This window comes from Lycium ferocissimum, chromosome 6 (genome assembly GCF_029784015.1).
Source record: "Lycium ferocissimum isolate CSIRO_LF1 chromosome 6, AGI_CSIRO_Lferr_CH_V1, whole genome shotgun sequence".
Classification (NCBI taxonomy): Eukaryota; Viridiplantae; Streptophyta; class Magnoliopsida; order Solanales; family Solanaceae; genus Lycium; species Lycium ferocissimum.
This window is the reverse complement of record NC_081347.1, coordinates 7,898,613-7,921,752: the sequence shown is the minus strand read 5'-3', so window position 1 is coordinate 7,921,752 and position 23,140 is coordinate 7,898,613. Positions and strand designations below refer to the sequence as shown.

Below are 23,140 nucleotides of genomic sequence, written 5' to 3'. Positions count from 1 at the left end.
GCTTATTCCGTTATTAACTACATTCAAATTAATTTTATCAAAGCATAAAAGGGCATATGAAGACACATAAATATTAAATTTCTTCAAAAAGAAAAGAAAAAGAAATAGTCCGAGCTAGGTCAGCCCGGTTAAAATCCAGACCGGAATGGCCGGATGGGGGTTGGAATTGAAGGAACGGGGGAGAGGGCTAGGCCGGACAAAGTCCTGGGCCTGGTAAACCAACCCTGGTGCAAGTATTGATCTTGGCCCACCGATACACCAGCCTGGTTAATTATCAAATTTTTTTTTAACAATATTTAGTGTTGCCAAATCTAATCTAGTTATTTTAAAGGGAAAATGGCTAAAATGACACCTAAACTATGGCCGAATTTACAGTAACACACTCATACTATACGGGGGTCCTATTACCCCCTTGAGTTTTTTTAAAGTGAAATTATTGTCACCCTAAGAGCATTTTTTAAAGAAGGAAAAGAATTGAGAAAATAAGGATTAATCGTAACCCATTCTTGAAGACCGCATTTGGGCTATTTTCACACTTTTCAGATGGGTCCCTTGCATTGTTGCCGCTATTTTGTGTTGATCTCTAATTTTCGCCCTTTCAAATGGATTGATCTTTAAATTTTCCCCTTCAAAATCGAACTTATGCCTAGAGGAGCATAAGTTACGCATCATAATATCACAATTTATACCCACACCCTTAAAGAACTTATGCGCTCATTCTATACTTGTATTCCTCTTTTAAAAAAACTTAAGTTGATACTTGCTCGTGAGTAGTGGTGTCATTGCCATTTTCCCTTAAACCCGAAATAGGTTAGATCTTTTACTCCCTTTTTATTATAATTTGGAACCTTGAACATGCGATTTGCTTGTCGAGTTTATTCTCATTGCTTGTCGAAGTGCAACTATTTGATCACATACTTTGCTTTACGCCAAGGATAGCATAAAGTTAACAATCTGATTACACTTGGTGTTCCTATATTTGGTATTTTAATAATATTTCAATTGTTTTGAATTGGTATCAATCAATTATTATTTTATTAATATAATAAAAAATAATTACTTTACAATACCTAAATTTTCATTTTTAAATTCAATAATCTTTTATTTTATCTATTTTTACTTTAATAGTTTTTATTTTGATTTTTTGATATATATTATTATCATACTTTTTTCAATTAACAAAAAAAAAAAAAAGAAAAAAAAAAAAAAAGGAAGAAGGGGGAAATTCAATTGGATATCAATTGTCACGAGGTAATTGAAGTCGTTGTTATATTTCGATTCAAATTGAGACCTCTTAACTACCCGATCATTGTAACATGGACAATTTTAGTATGATTTGAATAATTTTAATTGCTATCTACGGTAATCTAAATTTCATTTAAATTTTCTTAAAAAGAATATAAGGAAAAAAGACCATTCATCTGATCTTACACTCATATTGGGAAAAAAAAAAAAAAAAAAAAAAAAAAAAAAAAAGGAACTCATATTGTGTCAGCTTTGACTTGTCATCACAGGTGTGAAATTAGTTTCGCGGCGTCTAATTTAAAGTACATTTGGCTACCTAAGTGCCGTTAATAAAATATATATTGACTAAACATTTTAAGGGGATATTTTAATGTATGAATAATTTATGAAAGAGTAGGTATACCTTTAATGCTTCTGGGAAGAAGACAGTTATATCAGCACGAGAAGAATCTTGAAATCACATTATATTAAAGACCATTATTGATGAGAGTATCAGAATTAAAAATAAGTAAATAATCTTTTTGCAATTATCCGCTATTCGAAATTCATTGATCCTATTAATCTGAGTCAAGACTAAATAGAGTCATTAAAAGCAAAGTACCTCTTTTTTTTAAAAATAAAAAAATCCATTTATTTCAAAATTTAAACTTAAAATTTCTGATTAAGAGTGAGAGAACACATCCGAATAATCAATAGGAAATGGAAAGGGTTAAAATACATACACTATAAAATTAGCTCATGTAATGGTGACACTTGTACAATAAAAAAAATGTTTAATTGTTGATTGGGGGCTCAATGAAGGTACCGTCAGCTCCATTGAACAAAACAGATTCAAGTGGAACAATAATGACAACCAATTGATCATGCCCAATAGTTAGTGCAATAATATTTCTATAAAAACTTATTTGTATTAATTTTGCACTAAATCAATAGATGCATAACAATAAGATCATACAGTTAACTAACTAAAAATGAAAATGAAAAGGGAATTAAAAAAAAAAAAAAAAAAGAAGCCTAATTTTTCAAATTTTCACATGTGACTTTTTCCCCTTTTTGAGTAACAATGGCTGATATGAGATGGGGTCCTAATTATAATGGTAAATACTTGCTTGCATCTTATATTTTGAGAAATACTTGCTCGTACCCTATATTCGTATTTTTTACTAAAATATGATATATATCTTTGAGAAATACTTGCTTGTATCCTATATTTGTATTTTATACTAAAATATGATATATATCTTTGGTAATTTGATTTTTAAAGTATAGTTAGAGTGTAAATGATTTTCACCCATACTTTAATTTGTGATTGCATTGGCGACATCACTCTTGAGTTAAAAAAATAGTGAAATTACTTGGTTATACTCCATTGATAAACTATGATTATGGATCTGAGATCTCTCTCACTACACTAATCCCTCTCACTAATTTCCTCATAATATAAGATCCATGTTTCTCTCTCACCAGCAACACTTTCTCTCTCTCTCTCTCTCTCTCTTAATTTTCTCTCTCCGCATGACCATATTAAGAAAACATGCTGACTCTCTTCTTTCTTGATTAAAATGCTAAGTCTTCTACATTCAAATATCCATTACATATACATGCAGAAACATAGTAGAGTGATAAAGATGGTATTTTTATGAGTTGTAAAGAAAATCCAGAAAAGGGTTCTTGGAAATTGAAGGTGAAGATTAGATTCTTAGCTGCATTTTGAAAAGTAAATTACTCAAGTGTTAAAAAGATTAGATTTTTATGAGGTAAGCAAAGGGTGCTTAGAAATTGAAAGTGAAGATTAGATTCTTGGCTGCATTTTTCAAGTAATTCACTGAAGTGTTAGAAAGATTAGATTTTTATGAGGTATGAAGAAAATCCAGAAAAGGGTTCTTGGAAATTGAAGGTGAATATTAGGTTCTTGGCTGCATTTCTTAAGTAAATTACTCAAAAGTGTTGGAAAGATTAGAGTTTTGAGGGAATAATAAATAAAGTACTATAAGGGGTTTGTTTATTTAGTTTTTGGAAGTGAAAGAGTGGGGAAGGAGGTTGCTAATGATGTTATTAAGGATTGGTTTTACGTTTTCTTGTGATTATATGAGTTGAATATATGAGTTGAATATAGTGTAGAATTTGCTTTATGTTGTAATGAGCAGAGCAAAACTTGAACTTTTCTGGGAAATTTTAAGTCTTGGGCTATTGGAGTGGACAGTAAAGTTGCTATTTTGGGAAAAAACAAGTTGGTGAAATGATATCTTCAGGGACAAATTTGGTGATGACTGTGATTGGATTTGCAGTTAGTACCATGTTCATAGTATTTGTGTGCACAAGGCTAATTTGTGCAAGAATTCAATTGAACGCAAGAAGGCGCTCTTTTGCATATGCTTCTAGATCTGATCTTAGCATTGTAAGCACTTGTTTTCATTACTGGTTTAGTAGTATTGCGTTGCTTTATTTATTGTATGCTACTATTTTTTTTTTTTTTTTTTTTTGAAGAAAAATGAGTATTTGAAGTTGAAGTTGAAAAAGAGTGTTTGGAAGTTGAAATTGCGTTTGGACAGAATTTAACTCGGAAAAAAATGAAGTTTTTGTGTGTGAAATATTTCTCAAACCACTTTTTCCAATTTCAAATTCTCTTAGCTCAAACTGAAGTTGAAATAATGGACAAAATTGTAAAACAAAAACTGATTTGCAAATAATATATATGTCCAAGCGCCTACTTAATCTGATCATGACTGCAGTTTTGATTGGTTGGATAGTCTAGCCGTAGCCGGTGCATAGTACATATTCAATCCTGTAGGCCACTTAGGTCTTTGATGTGTAGTTTGTTAAAGATGTTTTGTGGAAATTTCAGGTTCTTTCCTATGACTTGTCATATTCTTCGTGTAGAGGCCTTTCAAACAAACATCAATTTGTCTTATTGTCCTCATTTCACAACCTAGCTATATAGATCAGTAACTGTACTAAAAATATACCCTTTTAGTCACTATTTTTCTTGGCTTTTTCTTTTACTAATGAAGCAGAATGATTTTTTCTTGTGAATCACTAATACTGGTTTTTGGTTAAATAATAGCGTATGTTTAACTTGTACAGTTGGAGCGTGGTTTACATGGTCTCGAGCCTCTTGCTGTTGCCAACTTCCCGACAAAGAAGTACGGCGATGTGTTTTTTACCTCTGCAGAAGATGCTCAGTAAGTTGATGTTTGCTTCAAGTTATACATATTATACAAGCTTTAGATAAATAGCACTTCTTTCTAGTTGGTGGCTCTTGACTTCTTCATAAGATGGACTTTGGAGTAAGCAAATCTACTTTTTGTTGAAAACAGTGAAAATTTTGTTGGATTACATACCAAAGAAGAAACTTGTAAGACAGTTTTAGCTTGCCCCTGATTTAAGCTTTTATGGTCTTTGTCATAAGTTCTTACTTAGTTTAACAACTAATAATAAGTGTTTATGGTCCACTTGCTCTGCAAAGTGAATTTCTTTTGGAGAAACTAAATCAGATTTAGTTCCAAAATTTGAGTTATTTGAATCATTTGGGACAAGGCGATCAGGACAGCCAGAACAAGAGAAGAAGGCCTTCTTCTTCTTTTTTTTTTTTTTTTTTTTTTGGGGGGGGGGGGGGGGGGGGGGTGATGAGGTGAATTTAGTAAAAAGATGTTCTTGGTTGAGAGAATTGTTATATGCTCAAACTGGTGTTCTGTTGAATTCAGTAGCATTCGCTCTGCCCTTTGCTTTGCTTGTGCTGTCTTCCTCCAGTTCTGGAGAACCAACAGCCAAAATTAAGCCTATGAGGCATTAAATTTGACTGGATTAATTCTCATAAATTTAAACTCGTTTTGAGTGGTGATTGATACTTTCTTCATGGAGAAATACTTGAATTTAGCTCAGGTTCGAAATCTTTGAAGTCCTTTTCTTGTTTGTATTTCTCTTCAAATATAACCATTTGCTCAGATGAGAGCTTGCATCACCAGGGTTTACCATTATACTGGAAAGATACACCCTCTGACCTCAACTGTGCTCTGTATCTGATATTATGAGTAAATGAAGGACTGCAGTAGCTACCCAATTGAGACGTACTGTACTCTTGTTGATTCAATGATCGAATCCAGAATCTACTAGCTCACATGTATAAATATATAGGATTAAAAAGTATTTAATTATATATATGTATAAGTCGAGCCGAAGGTAGTGGGTACATCCTCACCTGCTCAATTATGTAGATCCGCCACTGCATTTGTTTTTCCTTTTGCATAGACTCTTAGAATCTCACATTCTTAAGTCATACGAAGTCCATTTGCTGCTTTTGTTCAATTATGTGTTTAGAGCCTCAAAACTCTGTTCTAGATATATGGAAAGGAAGAGTAAATCAGAAGCATTAAAGATTAGGGCCTTCCTATATATGCCTATATAGGAAAAGGTGTTAAATAAACACAGCAGATGAAACAACAGTTTCAAGGTGTCTAAGATTTTGCCACACTCTTCGTGAACTAGTCTTGGTCTTCCTAGTTCCTACATGACATGGATAGGTTTTTTGGTCATGAGACTTCAGATTTTCCACAAAACCAGCTGGAAATTTCTCGGAGGGACAAGAACTAGAAGCTAGCATTGGTTTTATACTTAAGAAACATGGTCTAGACTGCACATGACCACTGATGTGATTGAAATATGAACAACTTCTAAACTTTAAAGGTTGCTGTTAACTCTTTCCTCTCTATTTCAATGAATAACGGGACTACTTTATTTCAGAGTTCTTATAAGCTTCACTATATGTATTGGGACACTATTTGTCATCCAACGTACTAAAAGATAAACGTTCACTTTTTATTTAACTGTCAAAGCGTGTGTTATAAGTATTGAATATGACTATTAAACTAGAAACTTCGATGAGACTTCTAGTCTATGATTAGCCTAATAGAGTTTACTAACTTCTAGGGTACATATACATTATGAGTACATCTAGTATGAAGCAACATAGGAAACCGAGAATTGTTAGGGCATTTCATCTTCTCCATCTGGACCTGGACTTACGTCTCTGCTGGTCAAGATAAAAAAGTATCCTTATCTGTTTGTAGTATCAGGTTTTGAAGAATATAGAAGCAGACTAGCATTGGGTTAAAAGCATCATATATAAGGTAGGTAGTAGATATATGTGTAATATGATTGTATCATATAGATGCTTCAATCTATGGGTTCCGATTCAGGCCATAGAAACTTTATCTGAGAGCCATGCAAGGAGTAAGTGTAATTCTATCCTAGTGGGCTTCGACGACCACAGATATCATATCAGGAGGCCTTGAATAAGACGCACTAGTTCAAGGGAGATACAAGATCAGAAATTGCCTTTTGAATTGAGGTGCCAAAAATATCCCTCTTTAAAAATGCACCCACGCTTCTTCTGAATGTAGTATAATAATCGTCATTCATCATACAGGAGAAATGGCCTTTTTCTGGTTATAATTGTTGGAATCATGTACTGTAGTCTATGTAGTATAGATGTTTGTAAAATAGTCCCGGTGTTGATTGATGGGATATATGTTCAACATGCATGTGACCATAGTTGAATTCTAAGTTGCTCGGACTCGGGTGCGGGTGTCCGATACTGGTGCGGATCTAGAGGTCGGATCCTTCATGATCTAAATTTTAAGATTCGGGGATACGGATCAGGTATGGATACGAGTGCGGGATTCAGCTAAAAATAATTGAAATATCTAAAAATAGAATTATAAAACCTAAATTATGAGATATTATGTGGAAAACTTGAGGAGAAAATATTGATCAAGAGAAGAATGAGATAAAAGGAAAAGAAGTCACATAGAAATTTCAATATACAAGATATTCCATTTTCTTCAGGTCTACCTTAGCTTTTATTTTGATTATAGAAATCATTAGATATGTCTGGAATTTTTCCATCGATTTTGGTCAAAATACCCAAAAACATTTGACCAAATCGGGTACGGATCCCACACCCATGTCATGTCGACATGGGTGCGGCACCAAAAGTGAAGAGTCCGAGTAACTTAGGTTGAATTTTTATCATTGTTAGAACGCTGAAAAAACGTGGCTAAACATATTCTGTACATCTGATGTTGGAGTAAGAACCTAAAGGGATGTCACCTTTTAAAAATTAAAAAAAAAAAAAAAATAGTTGAGGTCTTTTGCTTATATTATTACCAATTTTTTTGGTGTCCCTATCCTTTTTCTTATAATGTGTCTTGGGCCAGCTTGTGCACACCCCGACTAATTATCCTGCTGCATCCCACCTGCATATGTACCGCTTACCTGTCCACCAAGTCTTGGACATAAATCACCTAGTGTTTTTTGCTTCCTGCAATTTGAACCTGAGACTTCATGGTTCTCAACCCACTATATTGACCACTAGGTCACATCCTTAGGTGCTTTTATGGTGTGCCTATCTTGTATATTGTCTTTTGGAAATTCTGTAGCTTGTGGAGTATTGCAGGTGCCCATGATACATAGATTGTCTCCTTAGTGCTTTAGATGTGTTAGTTGTTTTTAAATTTTTTAACATACCCAGTTACCTTATAACTTCCTCTCCAAATTATTGTCATAGGTGCATTGTTTGCCTTGCCGAGTATCAAGAGCAGGATGCCTTACGTATTTTGCCACTATGTGGGCATTCTTTCCATGCAACATGTATTGACATATGGTTTCAGCAGCACTCCACGTGCCCAGTTTGTCGAATTTCTCTGCGCGAGACTCCTGAAAAGAAGAGATTTATGCAACCGATGTTTAGTTCAGCTATCCGATCTCACTATGCGATGGAGTACTCCCTGAATGTTGCTTCAAACCGCTGTCTATCAGCTGAGCAGAGGCATTCTCCAAGATTACATGACAGCCTGAGACCGGACTCCACAACAGACGACGCTCAGTGTCCACCCGAGGGTGGTATGATGGTTATCAGAGGGAACAATGTCATTTTAAACGAGGATAGTCATAACACAAAAAACTCAGAAAACAAGCAAGTTGAGAGCCCGTCAAATACATAAGCTTTCAAATTGGCAGAGATGGGAAGATTTCACAATGTAGGTATCGTGTTCATCCCGTTGCTCGGGTTTTGATTTAATAGATAACTTACCGCTCATAGCCTTTTGTAAATATAGTAAGGCAATGTTTCTTTGATTATTATTTTTACCCTTTATCTTCTTCCTTCTTTTGAGTACCTCACACTTTGCTATACTTCAGTTTACAGCTTGAAGGTGGTGGTAGTTTTGTAGATCCATTTGTTCAGCTTCCGTGCTGCACAGTAACACTTTACATATGAGTGTAGTAGACAAGATTGTATCTACATATATATTCAGTGTTAACCTATAGATTCTTATTTCTTATGATGGTTTTGCAAGAAAACTGAACCAGGAATATGAGAAATCACACCCCTTAGTAGATCATGTTATTTTGGGAAATGCTAAGCTGGTTCAAGAGCAGTGGCCTCACATGTCCACTATGGTCATGGTGGACTTATCAAGTTACTAATCCATGTTTTGTACAGATATGAACATACAATTTGTTTAAGTGCCTTGATTGTGTAAATTGTTTTCTCCCTTGTGCATAACTCTAAAAATTGTATATGTTTCTTCACGGCATTTGCAAGGACGAAGTGCACAAATAGCTATTTTTAGAACCCCTATTTAATGAATGGCCAAAGTTTTAAAAGTTTAGCTGTCTCAAAATCAAATTCATAGCTAGGGGTGTCAAATGGGCGGAGTTGAAATTGGGCTAAAATGGATGATAAATGGGTTGTGCTAACATCGACCCAAAATTCTTAAAAATTGCAATTTTTTGGAAGGGTCTATTTTCTAGAAAACATTTTCATGGAAATATTTTCTATAAATACATTTTTCGCAGATTTTTCGAAAATATTTTTTGAGGAAGACATTTTCCGTGTGAATATTTTGAAAAACATTTTGGAAAAAATATTTCCTTTCATATCAAATACACTACAAACTTATAAGATACTACAAGAAAAGTGTATACATAAAAAAAAAAATAGAGTAAACTCAAGCAATAAACCTAATTTAATGAATCATTTTAAATGGGATATATTGGGTTTTAAAATGTTCAATACAAAATTATCTGTTCTCAACCCATAAAATTTTGGGCGGGTTAAACAATTGTTGGGCCAAAACCCCCTATAATCATAGCCATGGATGAAGTTAAAAATTGCGGCCCTGAAGTTTTAAACTTTAGATATATGGATTTGAATTTTGGTTTTTCAAGCTTCAGACTCGAAGCTAAGAAGCACCAATAGGAGGTTCAATCTTGATGTTTCTAAAACTGATTAAACTTTAAATAATTTTAAAATTAGATATGTTTTAAAGAAGGTCGCTACAGGCGGCTATTTGGTGAAATTCCTACCTTTTGCGAGTCCAATTGGGAGATCATGTTATAATAAAAATGAAATTATTGACCAAAAGTAAGGCAAGCAAACTTTTATAGTAACATGTTAAATTGCATGTATAGTGAAATTCTTTTTATTGCATGCAGTATGGTCAATAGATACAAGTTAAATCCTCTAGAATTCTAACAAGTGTGATTTGAAAGTTACATACAATTATAGAAGCAAACTAAAAAAGAAGCTTGAAAGAAAAGGACAAAACTTCTAATTTGTGGCAGGAATGTAGCTCCCTTAATTGATGCAAAAAATTAAAACCATAGTGATAGTGCCCCTATAATTGGTGTGATGTAGTTCAACATCATTTTCATGCATTAACTAATGCTAGTAATTTTGGATGCCATGTTACGGGACAGCTAACTACTTCTTTTGGATGCTCAACTGAAAATGATGTATATGATCATTAATGTTGTTTTAAGATCCATATATGACTTCCTTGCTTTATTTTCACATGGTTCATTACAAATTTTGTCCTACAAATGTAAATCACAAATCCTTGCCATAAATCATATGGGGCACTCTTTTTTATCTTTCCAAATATTAATGCTGGTGATATATTCTAGTACTAGTTATGTGAATTAGTTTTTACACTCTGTTGCTGTATTTTGTATCCTTTTGGTAGGTGTATATACTCATGGATTAACACGTTCTTTAATTGTCATTCAGTGAGTTGATAAGATATTATATAAGATTGTAAGTGGAGGTATAGCAAATAACATTAATGTGATAGGATTCCATTGTAATGTTATGAACAACACCAAGATTATAGCAAAAGGTTACTTAAAGGCAGATAATAGAAGATTAATTATACCAACTAGTAGGTGCTATATCTACGTGTCATTTGCAGGATAACACAAGACAAGCAATGTGATTAAGACCTTAGGTAAATCCCACACAGACAAGATATGTACAAGAGATGTTTGTTTTTTATCAACCATCAGAAAGTTTGAATTTAAGGAAGCAGACTTTAGACTTTAGTGACGTGTTTTAAAGTCATGCATGGCTAGACCAAAAGCAGACAATATCACGAGTGGACTCCACACTTACACATGGTATTAGAGGGACTTTGTTCCCAACCTTGGGCGATATATGGTGGGGGAAATCTCACTACTAGAAAAAAAGGTTTTTCCCACCGACATTCAGTGAAAAATGTGTCCTATAAAACATGATTTTCCCACCTCATTCCCACCGAATAATCTCACTGGGAAAATGCATGGTGGGATACTTCATAATTTTTTCGTGTGAAAATTCTACTATTTATGTTTTTTCCACAGACTTTCAGTGAGAAATAGCCACAGAAAATTTTTCCGTGAAAAATCAGTGAGAAAAAGTGATTTTTTAATAGTGTCTCGGGGTTCAATTAAATGCAAGTAAATCCAACATCATTAAGATATAGGTGCTGGTGTAAAACTCAACTGACTTTAGACTAATTCCACATTTTCGAGATGATGATAAACTAAATCTTAGCAAGGATGTTGAGTTCCTATAAAGGGAAATATATAACACCCTAACAATCTCACATCAGCTAAACAAGAGAAAGATGCTAGATATATAAAGAGTCAAGTTAACGCCTAAACCCAATAAGCAGACAGATATCATTAATGAACTGGGCTATTACAAGTGATTATCATACCTATTTTTGCCACATCTTAATTTTTTCAATGATTGGTAAAGGTTGTCCATACTCTATGTCAAAATACCATTATTTATCGTCTTTTCCTATTTACTGAGAAATTGTTTTTGTGACAGCCTTTCTAGGGAGCCAACTTAAATAGGCTAATAGGTGGTTAGGCATTGTTTGCTTGTTCTGGGGCATACCATCTTTATTGGTTTTAAATTGTTGGTTCCCTTAACGTGAGGCTAGAATTATACTGGACACATGCATGACTGGTCCATTGAGCAAATGCTTCTAGGTCCATAATACGAGTCATATTAAATGCACAACTGCAAAATGGAACATTAAAATGACGATGGTCCCTCCAAACCTATAATTTCTCTTGAAATAATAGGTTCTTTTGAGTGGTTAGCATTACATAACTTACTGAAACAGGAAAATTGCATTAGCAGCCACTTTTAGGACCGCTATTTAATTAAAAGAAATCCAATTTAAAATATAGTCACAACTAATTTGAGCGACGGAGATTTTTTTGAGTTCCAACTTCAGGTCAGAGTGTGGAAATTTTGAACTATATAATTCAATGTTCAGGCATGTGTTTCGAAGTTCAATTGTTGTGGTTCTAACTTCAGATCATGAAGAAGAAATAGGAGGAGAAGAAGAAAGAAGCAGCATTATTAATGACTAATTTGATATAATCTTCTTATGATTTGATGATGAAATAATTTATATGTTCCTGAAATTGTGTCCTTAACTAAAAACATAAGTTCCAAAGGAATAAAGAGTCAAATGAAAAGATAATAAGCAAGTGTTATAAGCTCAAGGCATTTATCTTATTCTTTTCCTTACATTCCATTGTTGATAAAAATAATTAGTTATCTCAAAAGATTTTGTTGGCTAAAATTAAGGCCATATACACGTGCTATCTATATTACTATTAGTCATCTCATTTGTTGACAAATAAGTGACAAATGTATATCCAAGTGTCTATTGGTGGCACAAGCCATTGATGAGTCTCTAAGACACTTGTCAATTTCCTATATAATTTTTGTACCTTCAAATAGCCTCTCAACTTGCTCATCCGTAGAAACTAACACCTTTCTCCTCTTCAAGTGTTATTATTATCTATCACTACTCCACTTTCTCTTCTCTGTTTTTTGTCCAAATATTTTAAGTAATATTTTTCTCTGGTCTAAGTTGCTGGAAATATTTAATTAAAGTTTTTAGGACTTCTAGCATGATTCAAGTCATATTTACTATATATATTATCATAGTAATATTTATTTTTGCAAGTGTTGTTCTATTATTTTACTAACTAAATAATAATATTATTACTGGGCTTTTGTTGGTAAATATATCATCATAATAATATCACCTTTCAGTACTGTTATTTTGCTAAGTAAATAATATTATTTATTAGTTTATTTTGTCATATTTCCCAACATCCATATATATATTAAAAGAGATGCCAATAAATAGAGAATATTTATTTTATAAAGATGCAAGTGTCGTTATATTATTTTACGGGTTAGTATAACCTGCTGGAATAACAACAAATTACTAAACAAAGGCGGTTTGGTTATGTTTAATATTATTTTTCGACGGTTTTGTTAGGTTTGTGTTGGATATAATATATTGATTTTCATAAATAATAAAAATCGACAATTTACAATTCAACTGTTGACCCCATTTCATTTTGCTAATTTGCCTAATTTTTACATATTCCAACCTATAACCAACCAATTAAATAGAAAAATAACTTTTGCAAAATATAGCTCGCTGCAATTAAAGAGCTTGGTCATATAACAAAAAACGATCACAAGACATTTCCTCAATAAAAGGCATAGAGGCAAAATATAAGAACTAAAATCCGATATAAGAACTTAAATGCAAAATCCACTTTGGAGAATTCTTAACGGAACAATTTCTATTTGTCCAAATATAAGAACTAAAATTGGCAAAATAAATTCTGAAAAACAAGTTCATTGCTAACAAAATTGAATCCATAAGCAAAATCCGAGATTGAACAACATGATTAGCATCGCTGTGGGTTTCAACATTTGGAAAGGAAGATGGTCTTGGTGACTCGAAAATATAAACATAAAAAAACAAATAAAAACAATAAGGAATAACACTTTTCGGATATAGTTTTACCACAAAGTTTAACACTTTCAATAAAGGCGGCTAATTTTTAAGAAAGGGTAAGTATGATCACTCTAATTTTTTAGACCATGTTTCTCATATGAAGGTACTATCCAAGTTGAGTCAAATACTAAGCTAACAAGTGCAAAGTAACTCAGGCAACAGACACAAGAGCAACTTTATTCTTATTATTGCAAGAGATAGAGAGTTTATTTTGTGAAGAAAAAGATTAATAATCAATCCATATATAGACATCCATTCTTGACAAATCAATTTCACATTTTTAAAAGAGATGCCACATAATTTGCATAGAGATCAGCAATTTTTATTCAACAACATTTATTTTATTCAAGATGAAAAGGCAGTGGAATATTGTTACTATGTTGAGAATGTCCTAACATGTTCTTAGTTTCCTTAAGTGATCATTCAATTTCACACAATTGACCAATAAGAACTTGGAGCACAAACAAGAAAACATTTTATATGAAGAGAAAATAAACACACTAACAAGAGACTTAGATTCTCAAGCTAATAGACATGTAAAATGAACTGAAAAGTATTAAATTATATACTTACAATTTGGACTTCGAAGCAACAATGTAAAAATCTTAATGAGAAAAATCACCACTTACAAAACTTCATTAAAATTTGAGAAAATCACTAGATAATCCTTAGCGGTTTAAAACCCGTAATGGATTCTAATTCATTTAAAACCCAGAGATTAATAATCCAAATTTGGAGAAACAATTTACCGATTTCACTAAAATCCACAATTTATTTACTAAAGCGATTTCAAAATGATTAAACTTTGCCGAAATAAACTTCCATTTCGCATTTGTAGGGTAGAAATGTCACAAAAATTGATAGAGAAGCGAGTAGGTGAGAGAGTTCAGTGAAGGTTGTGTAGAAATAACCATTCATTTAAGTTGTGGGGTACATTTAGTGTAAGAAAGCATCAAATCACCACAGTTGTAATTTAAGTTGTTGCATTAATGTTATTCCCAATCCCGGCTGGCTGAAATGAAATTCCTGGAAAATCACATAATTTTATGGCTATTACTCCATGCCAATGGAACTAAATATATCATCATCACCAAATAAACCGTAGCTAAGACCCTTTTTTTTTCTTTTTTTTTTTTTTGTAGTGACGCTATGTTGAGAATGTCACCACCTTCCTTCAATTTCCCACAAACCAATCCAACACGAATTTTATATTAACCAAAACTAAACGTGAAAAGTATTTTAAACATATTTTGGACTTGTAAAATCTTAATGAGCACCACTTACACTCTTGGCTTGACCTTAGCTCGTAATGGATTTTTCATCACCACGGACTTCTCCTAAAAACTTTACTATCTTCGGAACCGTTCGTCATGAAAAATGCCGTGTGTGAAAAACTCCACGTTAGCATCCATAGGTTATCTCTTCCCGGGATAAAAACCTATCCCGGACCAAACGTTCGGGTCATGAGAAATCCCATGTGTGAAAAACTCGTTAGCATCCATATATGTATGAGTAAATGTAAAGTACACAGGAGGGTGTTTACGTAAAACCTCCTTTACGACGGCGTTTAAGTAAGGCATCTTTTCTATATCATTCTCGTCAACTTTTTTGTCACCCACTACTTTTTTGATCTCTTCGTACATTTTCTTTTGTATGTTAGGGTTTTCGATCAATCTTCCTATGGCCCACTCTAATACTGCAGCCGTCGTGTCGGTCCCACCGTTCAAAAACTCCGAACATAGTGTTACAAGCTCTGGATTTGTCGGTCCTGACTTTCTACCTGTCGAGAAAAACAAAAAATGGGAAAATTATAGTCTAATGTCTCTGGGTGATCTAGTTTACAAAATAGGACCAAATGTATAGATTTTGTATATTTATACATATAATATACATAATCAGTGTATAGGTTTTGTATATTCAGGTCATATTGGTAAATAAGTTGACCCAACTGTACATATTGGTAAGTTATACTTTTTAAATATATGTAAGTTGTACTTTCTCTAGTTCAAATTTTAGATAAGATGATCAACAATTCAAGCATTACCTTCGACTTTAATGTCAAACAAAGTATCTAGGTACGAAAATGAGGCTGCAGTCTTGTCGGACCCAGGATTTTGTATAGCTTTACGACGTTTCTCGATCAGAGGGACGATTGTTTCGATTTGTCGCTTACGAACTTCTTTAACTATTTTACGTTGTTTGTAACCAACAAATAAGCTCAACATCGGAAGATAATCATCTAACCTCGGAATAAGCACGATCAAAACCTCCTTCATCATTTGATCAATAGTTTCAATCATTTTCTCTTCCATTTCAATACCAAAACACATAGCCAAAAGAATCCAAAACGCCGCGAAACGCGCGTTTTTCAGCACCCAAATGACGTCGTTATTGGCCTCAGCATCCATACGAATTCTTTCGATCATTTTATCCATAGCCAGTTCTCTACAATGGCGAAATTCTTTCAATCTGATCGAACTAAGCATGTTGTGTACCATATTTTTTCTTAGGGACCGCCATACTGGACCGTAACTCGCTGAATTGACGGTGAATTTGTTGCAACTGAAGATGGTTTTGGTCCGGTTTTCTCTCGGACGGGTAGCGAAAATATGACCCTTTGTGATTAAAGCTTCGTAAGCTAAGTCAGCACTAGTGATAACAATCAAAGTACGTGCACCCATTTTGAGTGTGAAAATTGAACCATATTTTGGTTTGAGATTATCTCTAATGTACTGGAAAAATTGAATACCGGGACCGGCCACTTGAAAAAGGTTACCGACGACCGGCCAACCTGATGGACCGGGAGGAAGGTTTAGTTTTTTGGATTTGGTTTTTTGGGTTAATAGGAAGATGAAAGCTGTGAGGACAAAGGCAAATGCTGTGAAAATGAAGTACTCCATTGCTAGTAAAATGAACTTAGTGGAAAAACATGGGACTGTTTAGGAGTATAAGAAAGGAAAATGGCTTGAAATTATAGGTGGAAATAATAAATGTTGTTAAAGAAAAGAAATTAAAGGGAAGAAAAATTAGATTTGGGTGATAAAAAGCAAGTTGCTAGTTATAAGGTATATGTAAAACTCATGCATGCAGTAATGGGATCGGGTTCCTCTCCATTTCTTTTCTCTACATTTTCTCCAAGTTCTAGTTTGGGTTAGGACACATGGCATAGGTTAAAACTAATTGCTAAGATTTAATTAACTAAAGCAAGACACTAACCATGGTTTAAATTATTAATAACTTGTCCATAAATATATTAAAAGTTTTCCTCTTCTTAAAGATCTTTTCCAATCTCCTTTACAGTCATAATTTCGTTTTCTTCTTTTACTGTTCTAATGAATTGATTATGCATGATCCTAAATTGTTATAAAGCGTATTAAACAACCTCCTATTTTGTTAAGAGGATCCATATCCGTACTAACATAAACAGGATTTCTTATGATTTTTTTTAAATCTCCTTTTCAGTCATAATTTCCAGGAAAAGATTCAATGAAAAAATACAAGTAAAAGATTAACTCAGAAAGAAAGGAGGAAGAAAGAAAAATAAAATTGAAAAATGGATACTGCGAGATTGAAAAAAATCTTTAGGAAGAGAGAGAAAAAAGAGTTTAATATATCTATGGACAAGTTATTAATTATTTAAACCATGGTTAGGGCTTTGATTTAGTTAATTAAATCTTAGCCATTAATTTTAACTTATGCCATGTGTTCCTAATCCAAGCTAGAACTTGAAAAAAATGGAGAGAAGAGAAATGGAAAAGAGCCCGATCCGCATTAATGTAAAGCAAGGTAAAGGAAAGAAGTAGTTATAACAACAAAAAGTACATTATGTCATCACTATACTTATAGCCCGTTTGTCCATGAGAATTATTCACTTTTTTCCGGAATATTTTTTCACTTTTTTCACTTTATGATGTTTGGCCATAAAAATTTCAAATACAACTTCAAGTTGTATTGGAATTTGGAAAACAACCAAAACTTATTTTTTACTTTTTTTACTTTCAATACATTCAACAACTAAATATTCTTTGCGACAACTATAACCAAACACAACTCTATCTTCAACTCCAAAATATCAAATAAAATGAAAAATATTTGGTTTTCATGGCCAAACGCCTACTTAGTATTACACAAGAAGTACATTAAACATGACATGCTAGCTATACATTAAACATGACATGCGACCTAAAATTAGTGTTATGTTCAGTGGCGAAGGTAGCCATTAGGATAGGTTGGGTAGGTATATATTATGTGTGCGCGCATGTGCTCTAAAAAAACACTATATATATATAATAATTAAATTTTAACCGCCATTAATATAGCATTTGAAGTCATCGTCCAAAAATTCAAAATCCATAAAATTTAAAATCTGATTTAACTTCTCGGTACTTCTATTTTAGGTCTATGTTTTCTAGCTAAAGGTATATATAAAAACTCTGCATGCACTAATGCAAAGAAAGGTTATAAACGAAAACTCGTGATTTTCATGGCCAAACTCCTACTTAATTACTTGGTTTTACTCCACTAATCAGGAGAAAAAGAATTACTCCACTGCTAAACTATGATTAGGGATCTGAGATATCTCTCTCTCTCTGTCTCTATCTTAATTTTCTCTCTCCACATGACCATATTAAGAAAACATACAGACCCTTTTCTTTCTTGATTAAAATGCTAAGTCTTCTAGATTCAAATAACCATTACAATATACATGCAGAAATACAGTATAGAGGTAAAGATGGTATTTTTATGAGTTATAAAGAAAATCCCGAAAAGGGTTCTTGGAAATCAAACGTGAAGATTAGGTTCTTGGTTTCTTTAAGTTAATTACTCAAGTGTTAAAAAGATTAGATTTATAAGGTACCTCTCTTCCCCGCAAAGGTAGAGGTAAGGTCTGCGTACATCTCACCCTCCCCAGACCCCATTGTGGGATTACATGGGTACGTTGTTGTTGTTCCTAGAAATTGAAGGTGAACACTAGGTTCTTGGCTGCATTTCCTAAAGTAAATTACTTTAGTGTCAAAAAGATTGGATTTTTATGAGGTACGAAGAAATTGTAAATGAATATTAGGTTCTTGGCTGCATTTCTTCAATTAGATTACTCAAAGTGTTACAAAGATAAGATTTTTGAGAGAAAAATGAATAAAGTACTATAAGGGGTTTCTATATATAGTTTCTGGAAGTGAAAGAGTAGGGAAGGAGGATGCTAATGATGTTACTAGGGATTGGTTTTATGTTTTCTTGTGATTATATGAGTGAGTTGGGTATGGTGTAGAATTTGGGTATAGTGCAGATTCATGTAGCGGACTCCTACTTGTTTGGGACTGAGCCGTAGTAATTGTAGTTGTTATTTGCTTTATGTTGGAATGAGCAGAGCAAAACTTGAACTTTTCTGGGAAATTTCAAATCTTGGGCTATTGGAGTGGACAGTAAAGTTGCTATTTTTGGGAAAGAAACAAGTTAATGATATCTTCAGGGACAAATTTGGTGATGACTGTGATTGGATTTGCAGTTAGTACTATGTTCATAGTATTTGTGTGCACAAGACTAATTTGTGCAAGAATTCAATTGAACGCTAGACGGCGCTTTTTTGCATATGCTTCTAGATCTGATCTTAGCATTGTAAGCACTTGTTTGATTGCTGGTTTAGTAGTATGATGTTTTATTTCTTTATACAGTTTTGGCATCTTGTTGCTTTATTTATTGTATGCTAATTTTTAAGAAAAATTAGTATTTGAAGTTGACGTGAAGTTGAAAAAGAGTATTTGGAAGTTAATAAATGTTTTGGACAGAATTTAACTCGGAAAGAAGTTGAAGTTTGTGAGTGAAGTATTTCTCAAACCAGTTTTCCAATTTCAAGTTCTCTTATCTCAGTCTGAAGTTGAAATAATGGACAAAATTGTAAAACAAACACAGATTTGCAAATAATATGTTTGTCCAAGCGCCTTTTTAATCTGCTCATGACTGCAGTTTTGATTGGTTGAGTAGTCCAGTTGGTGCACAGTACATATTCAATCCTGTAGACCGCTTAGGTCTTTGATGTGTAGTTTGTTAAAGATGTTTTGTAGAAATTTCAGATTCTTTTCTATGACTTGTCATATTCTACGTGTAGAGGCCTTTCAATCAAACATCTATATTTAGTCACTGTTTTTCTTGTACAGTTGGAGCGTGGTTTACATTGTCTCGAGCCTCTTGCTGTTGCCAACTTCCCGACAAAGAAGTATGGGGACGCGTTTTCTCTCTCTGCAGAAGATGCTCAGTAAGTTTTTTTTTTTTTTTTTTTTTTTTTTATAAAAGCAAAAGCAGAAAAACTAACTTTTTTATTTATTTAAACCATCACTATTAGGTTGGGAGCCTATGGTGTGGGGGGTTTGACTTGGATCCTACCATGTTAATTTATGTTAGTAACTTACAATGACTAGAGGGAAACATGGAACCTTGCCTCTAGTCGACAAAAGAGATTGCAAAACAATCTAAGGAAAGGATTAGCCTATACAAAGTCCTTTCCAAAATAACAAGAAAATTAACTAACAAAAAAGTTACATTTCTCATATTTCCTTCTAAATGCAGGTGTTTGCCATTTGTCAATTTGAAGCAGCCCTTTTGCCTCTCTAGGAAGATCTTGAAGAGAGTGATAGAAGGTCTTATTTCCACTTGTAGAAGCCATTTTAGCCAATAAGTTAACAACTTGATTTGCTTCTCTAAAACAATGAGAGATGACATGATTAGCCCTGTTGAGCATACTTGAAGTACTGTTGATGATTTATTTGAGTTTCAAGTTCCTGGTGTCATGTTGAATGAGTATATTAGCAATCATCATTGAATCAAGTCCTATATGAAGATTTGTGTGACCATGCTGAATACACCACTCCACACCCTACTTAGCAGCTTCAGCCTCAGTGTGGTTACTACTTTCAGCCAGTATTGGAATAGAGAAACCAAAGATGAAATCACCATTGGTTTTCCTAACAACAACACCAATTCCTGCTTTGCCAGATGCTTTGATGAAACTGCCATCAACATTTAGTTTGGTGATTCCATTTTGAGGTCTAGTCCAGCAGACAGGAATACACCTGATAACTGGCTTAAGTCTTTCAATCATGCAACAAGTATTTACCCAACTTACTCCACTGTCAATATTAGGGAATGAATCTTGAAGAATAGCTTTGATGTTCCAAACACATTGTGTGACCATCCTATATAGATAGAACTTGTTGTTGTCTCCATATTTACAAGTAGCCCATGCTTACCATATTTCCCAACAGATAGTAATAGGAGCAGCCTACAACACCAATTTGTGAGCCTTATTTCCTCCACCAATCATTTAGTAAGCCTCTGATAGGCAGATGTTGATGAGGAATTCCCAATGGGTTTCCAATAGCTCTCCATATATAATCAGCAGCATTACTTTCCACAAAAACATGTTGAAGAGTTTCATTTTTAGGGACAAAACAGAACAAACAGTCTGCACTATTCTGAGAGTCACTCATGTTTAGTCCTTTAAAAAGAGGAACTCTACCATAGTAAATTCTCCAACACATGAAGGACTGTTTAAAAGGAATGGATTTATGCCAGATATTGCTAATGGTAGCATTAGTAACTCTGTGTTTTCTGATAGTATGCCAAGCTGACCCATTGGAGAAGTGTCCATCCTCAATTGCTTTCCAAATTGCTAATTTAAAGGAACTGATATGTAGAGCTACTTGACTGGGCAAAGTGTTGCATAATTTATGAACATCCTAAGTGTTGTTGTTCATAAAACCTTTGACCTTCTTCTTAACAATGCTTCTAGTGATGAAATTTGGACAAAGTTGAGCAAGAGGTCCCATCTCAGTCTAGTTATCCCACCAAAAACTACAATGACCATCATTGATCTTCCAAGTTATCTGATTTTCACATTTGCCCCTAGTCCACAGAAGATAATTCCAAGCTTATGAATTACCAGTGCACCACTTCTTACCAACAGGGTGCACTCTAGGACAATATTTAGCAGTTAAGAAATCAGCCCATATAGACTTTTTGGTTCTGAATTGCCACCACCTTTTCAAAGCAATGGGGTTGCAAATATCTTCTATACTTCTGATCCCAATACCAGATTCATTTTTTGGAAAACACAGATTTTCCCAAGAAGCCCGGTGATATTTATTTTTGCCATTAGCAGCACCCCAAAAGAAATTAACCATATGCTTCTCAATAAGCTCGATAGTACCTTTAGAGGGGTTAATAGCAGATAAGATATAGATGGGAAAGGATTGAATGACACTTTTGATTAAAACCTGCCTGCCTCCCACAAGAGAGCATATTGCCTTGCTAACCACTCAACCTTTTAATAATCTTAGCAGTCATGTTATCAAAATAAGCCAACCTTTTTCTACCAATGTAGATAGGACATCCAAGGTAAGTAAAAGGAAAACTTTTATCCAAGAAACTTATTTTATTCCTAATTCTGTTAATCCTATATGCACAAGTTTTAGGACCAACTAGGAAATTTTTTTTGTCCTTGTTCACCATCTGACCAAAAGCAGTTTCATAATTTCAAATTTGCTTCATAACCAGCTTAATGGACTTTGAATTGCCACTGCTGAAGATAACAATATCATCAGCATAAGCAAGACGTGTTATTTAAGGACCATTTTTATGCGTAGAGAAAGGGACAAAGTTTTGATCATGCAGCACGTTATTAAGAGATCTAGACAACACTTCAGCAGCAATAATGAAAAGGGAAGGTGATACAGGATCACCTTGTTTAAGACCTTGAGAAGAATTGAAAAAACCATGTCTAGTTCCATTGACGATAATAGAATACCATACATTAGAGATGCTTCTACAAATAAGGTTAGTCCATTCATCACTAAAACCAAATCTGTTTAAAACTTTTTTTAAAAAGACCATGATAATCTATCATAAGCTTTAGCCATATCTAATTTTAAAACAACATTACGACCTTTGTTGTCCTTAGAAATACCATGGACTATCTCTTGAGTGAGCATCATGTTATCTGTGATTGATCTACCAGAGACAAATCCACTTTGATTTGACAACAAAGGATTAAGTCTACTAGCAAGAATCTTTGAAATAATTTTATTAGTGAAATTACTCAAACTTATAGGCCTGAATTCAACAAAAGCATTAGGGGATTTAGTTTTGGGAATCAAAGTAAGGCAAATATGAGTATAAAACTTAGTCAAAGATTTTCTAGAAAAGAAATCATGAACAAAAGCTATGATATCATTTTTAATACTAAGCCAACAGGTTTGAAAGAACATACCATTGTAACCATCAGGACCTGCCGAACTTTCCTTGCTCATGTTAAATACAGCCTATTGAATTTCCTCCACATCTGGTAACTTGGTTAACATATGGTTGTCTTCATCAGTGACCATGCTGGGAATGCAATAAAAAACTCTGCTATTTCTTTCAGGCAGTTCAAGATTGAACTGGTTCTTATAGAACTTAAAAGCAGCTTTGGTAACATTGTTATCACCTTGTACCCATCTCCCTCTGTAATTTTTGATCCTTTGTATTTGAAGTCTTCTTCTCCTACTTCTGAGAACACTATGAAAGTACTTAGTCTTCTTCTCTTCCTTATTCAGTATTGTTCATCATATCCAGTTCTTCCAAGATTTCTATCTTAGCTTCCCAGTCTTGAACTTGCTCATGAATATGCCCAATCTGATTTCCAGACTATTGACGGAGGACTTTGCTCAGTTTCTTGAACTTACATTGTAATCTCCACA

At 33.7% G+C, this 23,140-nt stretch overlaps 3 protein-coding genes and 1 long non-coding RNA gene across 5 annotated transcripts in view; 2 read left to right on the top strand and 2 right to left on the bottom strand.

Moving 5' to 3' along the window:
* Nucleotides 1–2,855: 2,855 nt before the first annotated feature.
* On the top strand, nucleotides 2,856–19,673 carry LOC132059163 (uncharacterized). The gene is made up of 5 exons (XR_009415513.1): nucleotides 2,856–2,975; nucleotides 3,077–3,153; nucleotides 18,475–18,662; nucleotides 18,739–19,025; nucleotides 19,565–19,673. It is a non-coding gene; the product is annotated as an uncharacterized LOC132059163 (long non-coding RNA).
* Nucleotides 3,012–8,747, top strand: LOC132059162 (RING-H2 finger protein ATL38-like). 2 transcript variants are annotated; one of them, XM_059451690.1, is made up of 4 exons: nucleotides 3,175–3,643; nucleotides 4,330–4,427; nucleotides 7,811–8,282; nucleotides 8,443–8,747. In XM_059451690.1, the coding sequence occupies exons 1-3, from the start codon at nucleotides 3,485–3,487 to the stop codon at nucleotides 8,244–8,246; spliced, it is 693 nt and encodes a 230-aa protein (XP_059307673.1). In that variant the 5' UTR covers nucleotides 3,175–3,484; the 3' UTR covers nucleotides 8,247–8,282; nucleotides 8,443–8,747. The 2 variants fall into 2 exon arrangements, with proteins under 2 accessions (XP_059307672.1, XP_059307673.1); XM_059451689.1 differs by having other exon boundaries at nucleotides 3,012–3,643; nucleotides 7,811–8,747.
* The window catches only part of LOC132059160 (cytochrome P450 77A1), a 40,160-nt gene continuing 31,576 nt past the window's right edge, over nucleotides 14,557–23,140 (bottom strand). Inside the window, exon 3 of the mRNA XM_059451688.1 lies at nucleotides 14,557–14,707. Within this exon, the coding sequence (XP_059307671.1) occupies nucleotides 14,690–14,707 (18 nt within the window). The 3' untranslated portion in view covers nucleotides 14,557–14,689. The remainder of the gene's footprint in view (nucleotides 14,708–23,140) is intronic.
* On the bottom strand, nucleotides 14,825–16,377 carry LOC132060438 (cytochrome P450 77A1-like). The gene is made up of 2 exons (XM_059453483.1): nucleotides 15,454–16,377; nucleotides 14,825–15,189 (listed from the first exon to the last, which is right to left on the bottom strand). The coding sequence occupies exons 1-2, from the start codon at nucleotides 16,307–16,309 to the stop codon at nucleotides 14,825–14,827; spliced, it is 1,221 nt and encodes a 406-aa protein (XP_059309466.1). The 5' UTR covers nucleotides 16,310–16,377.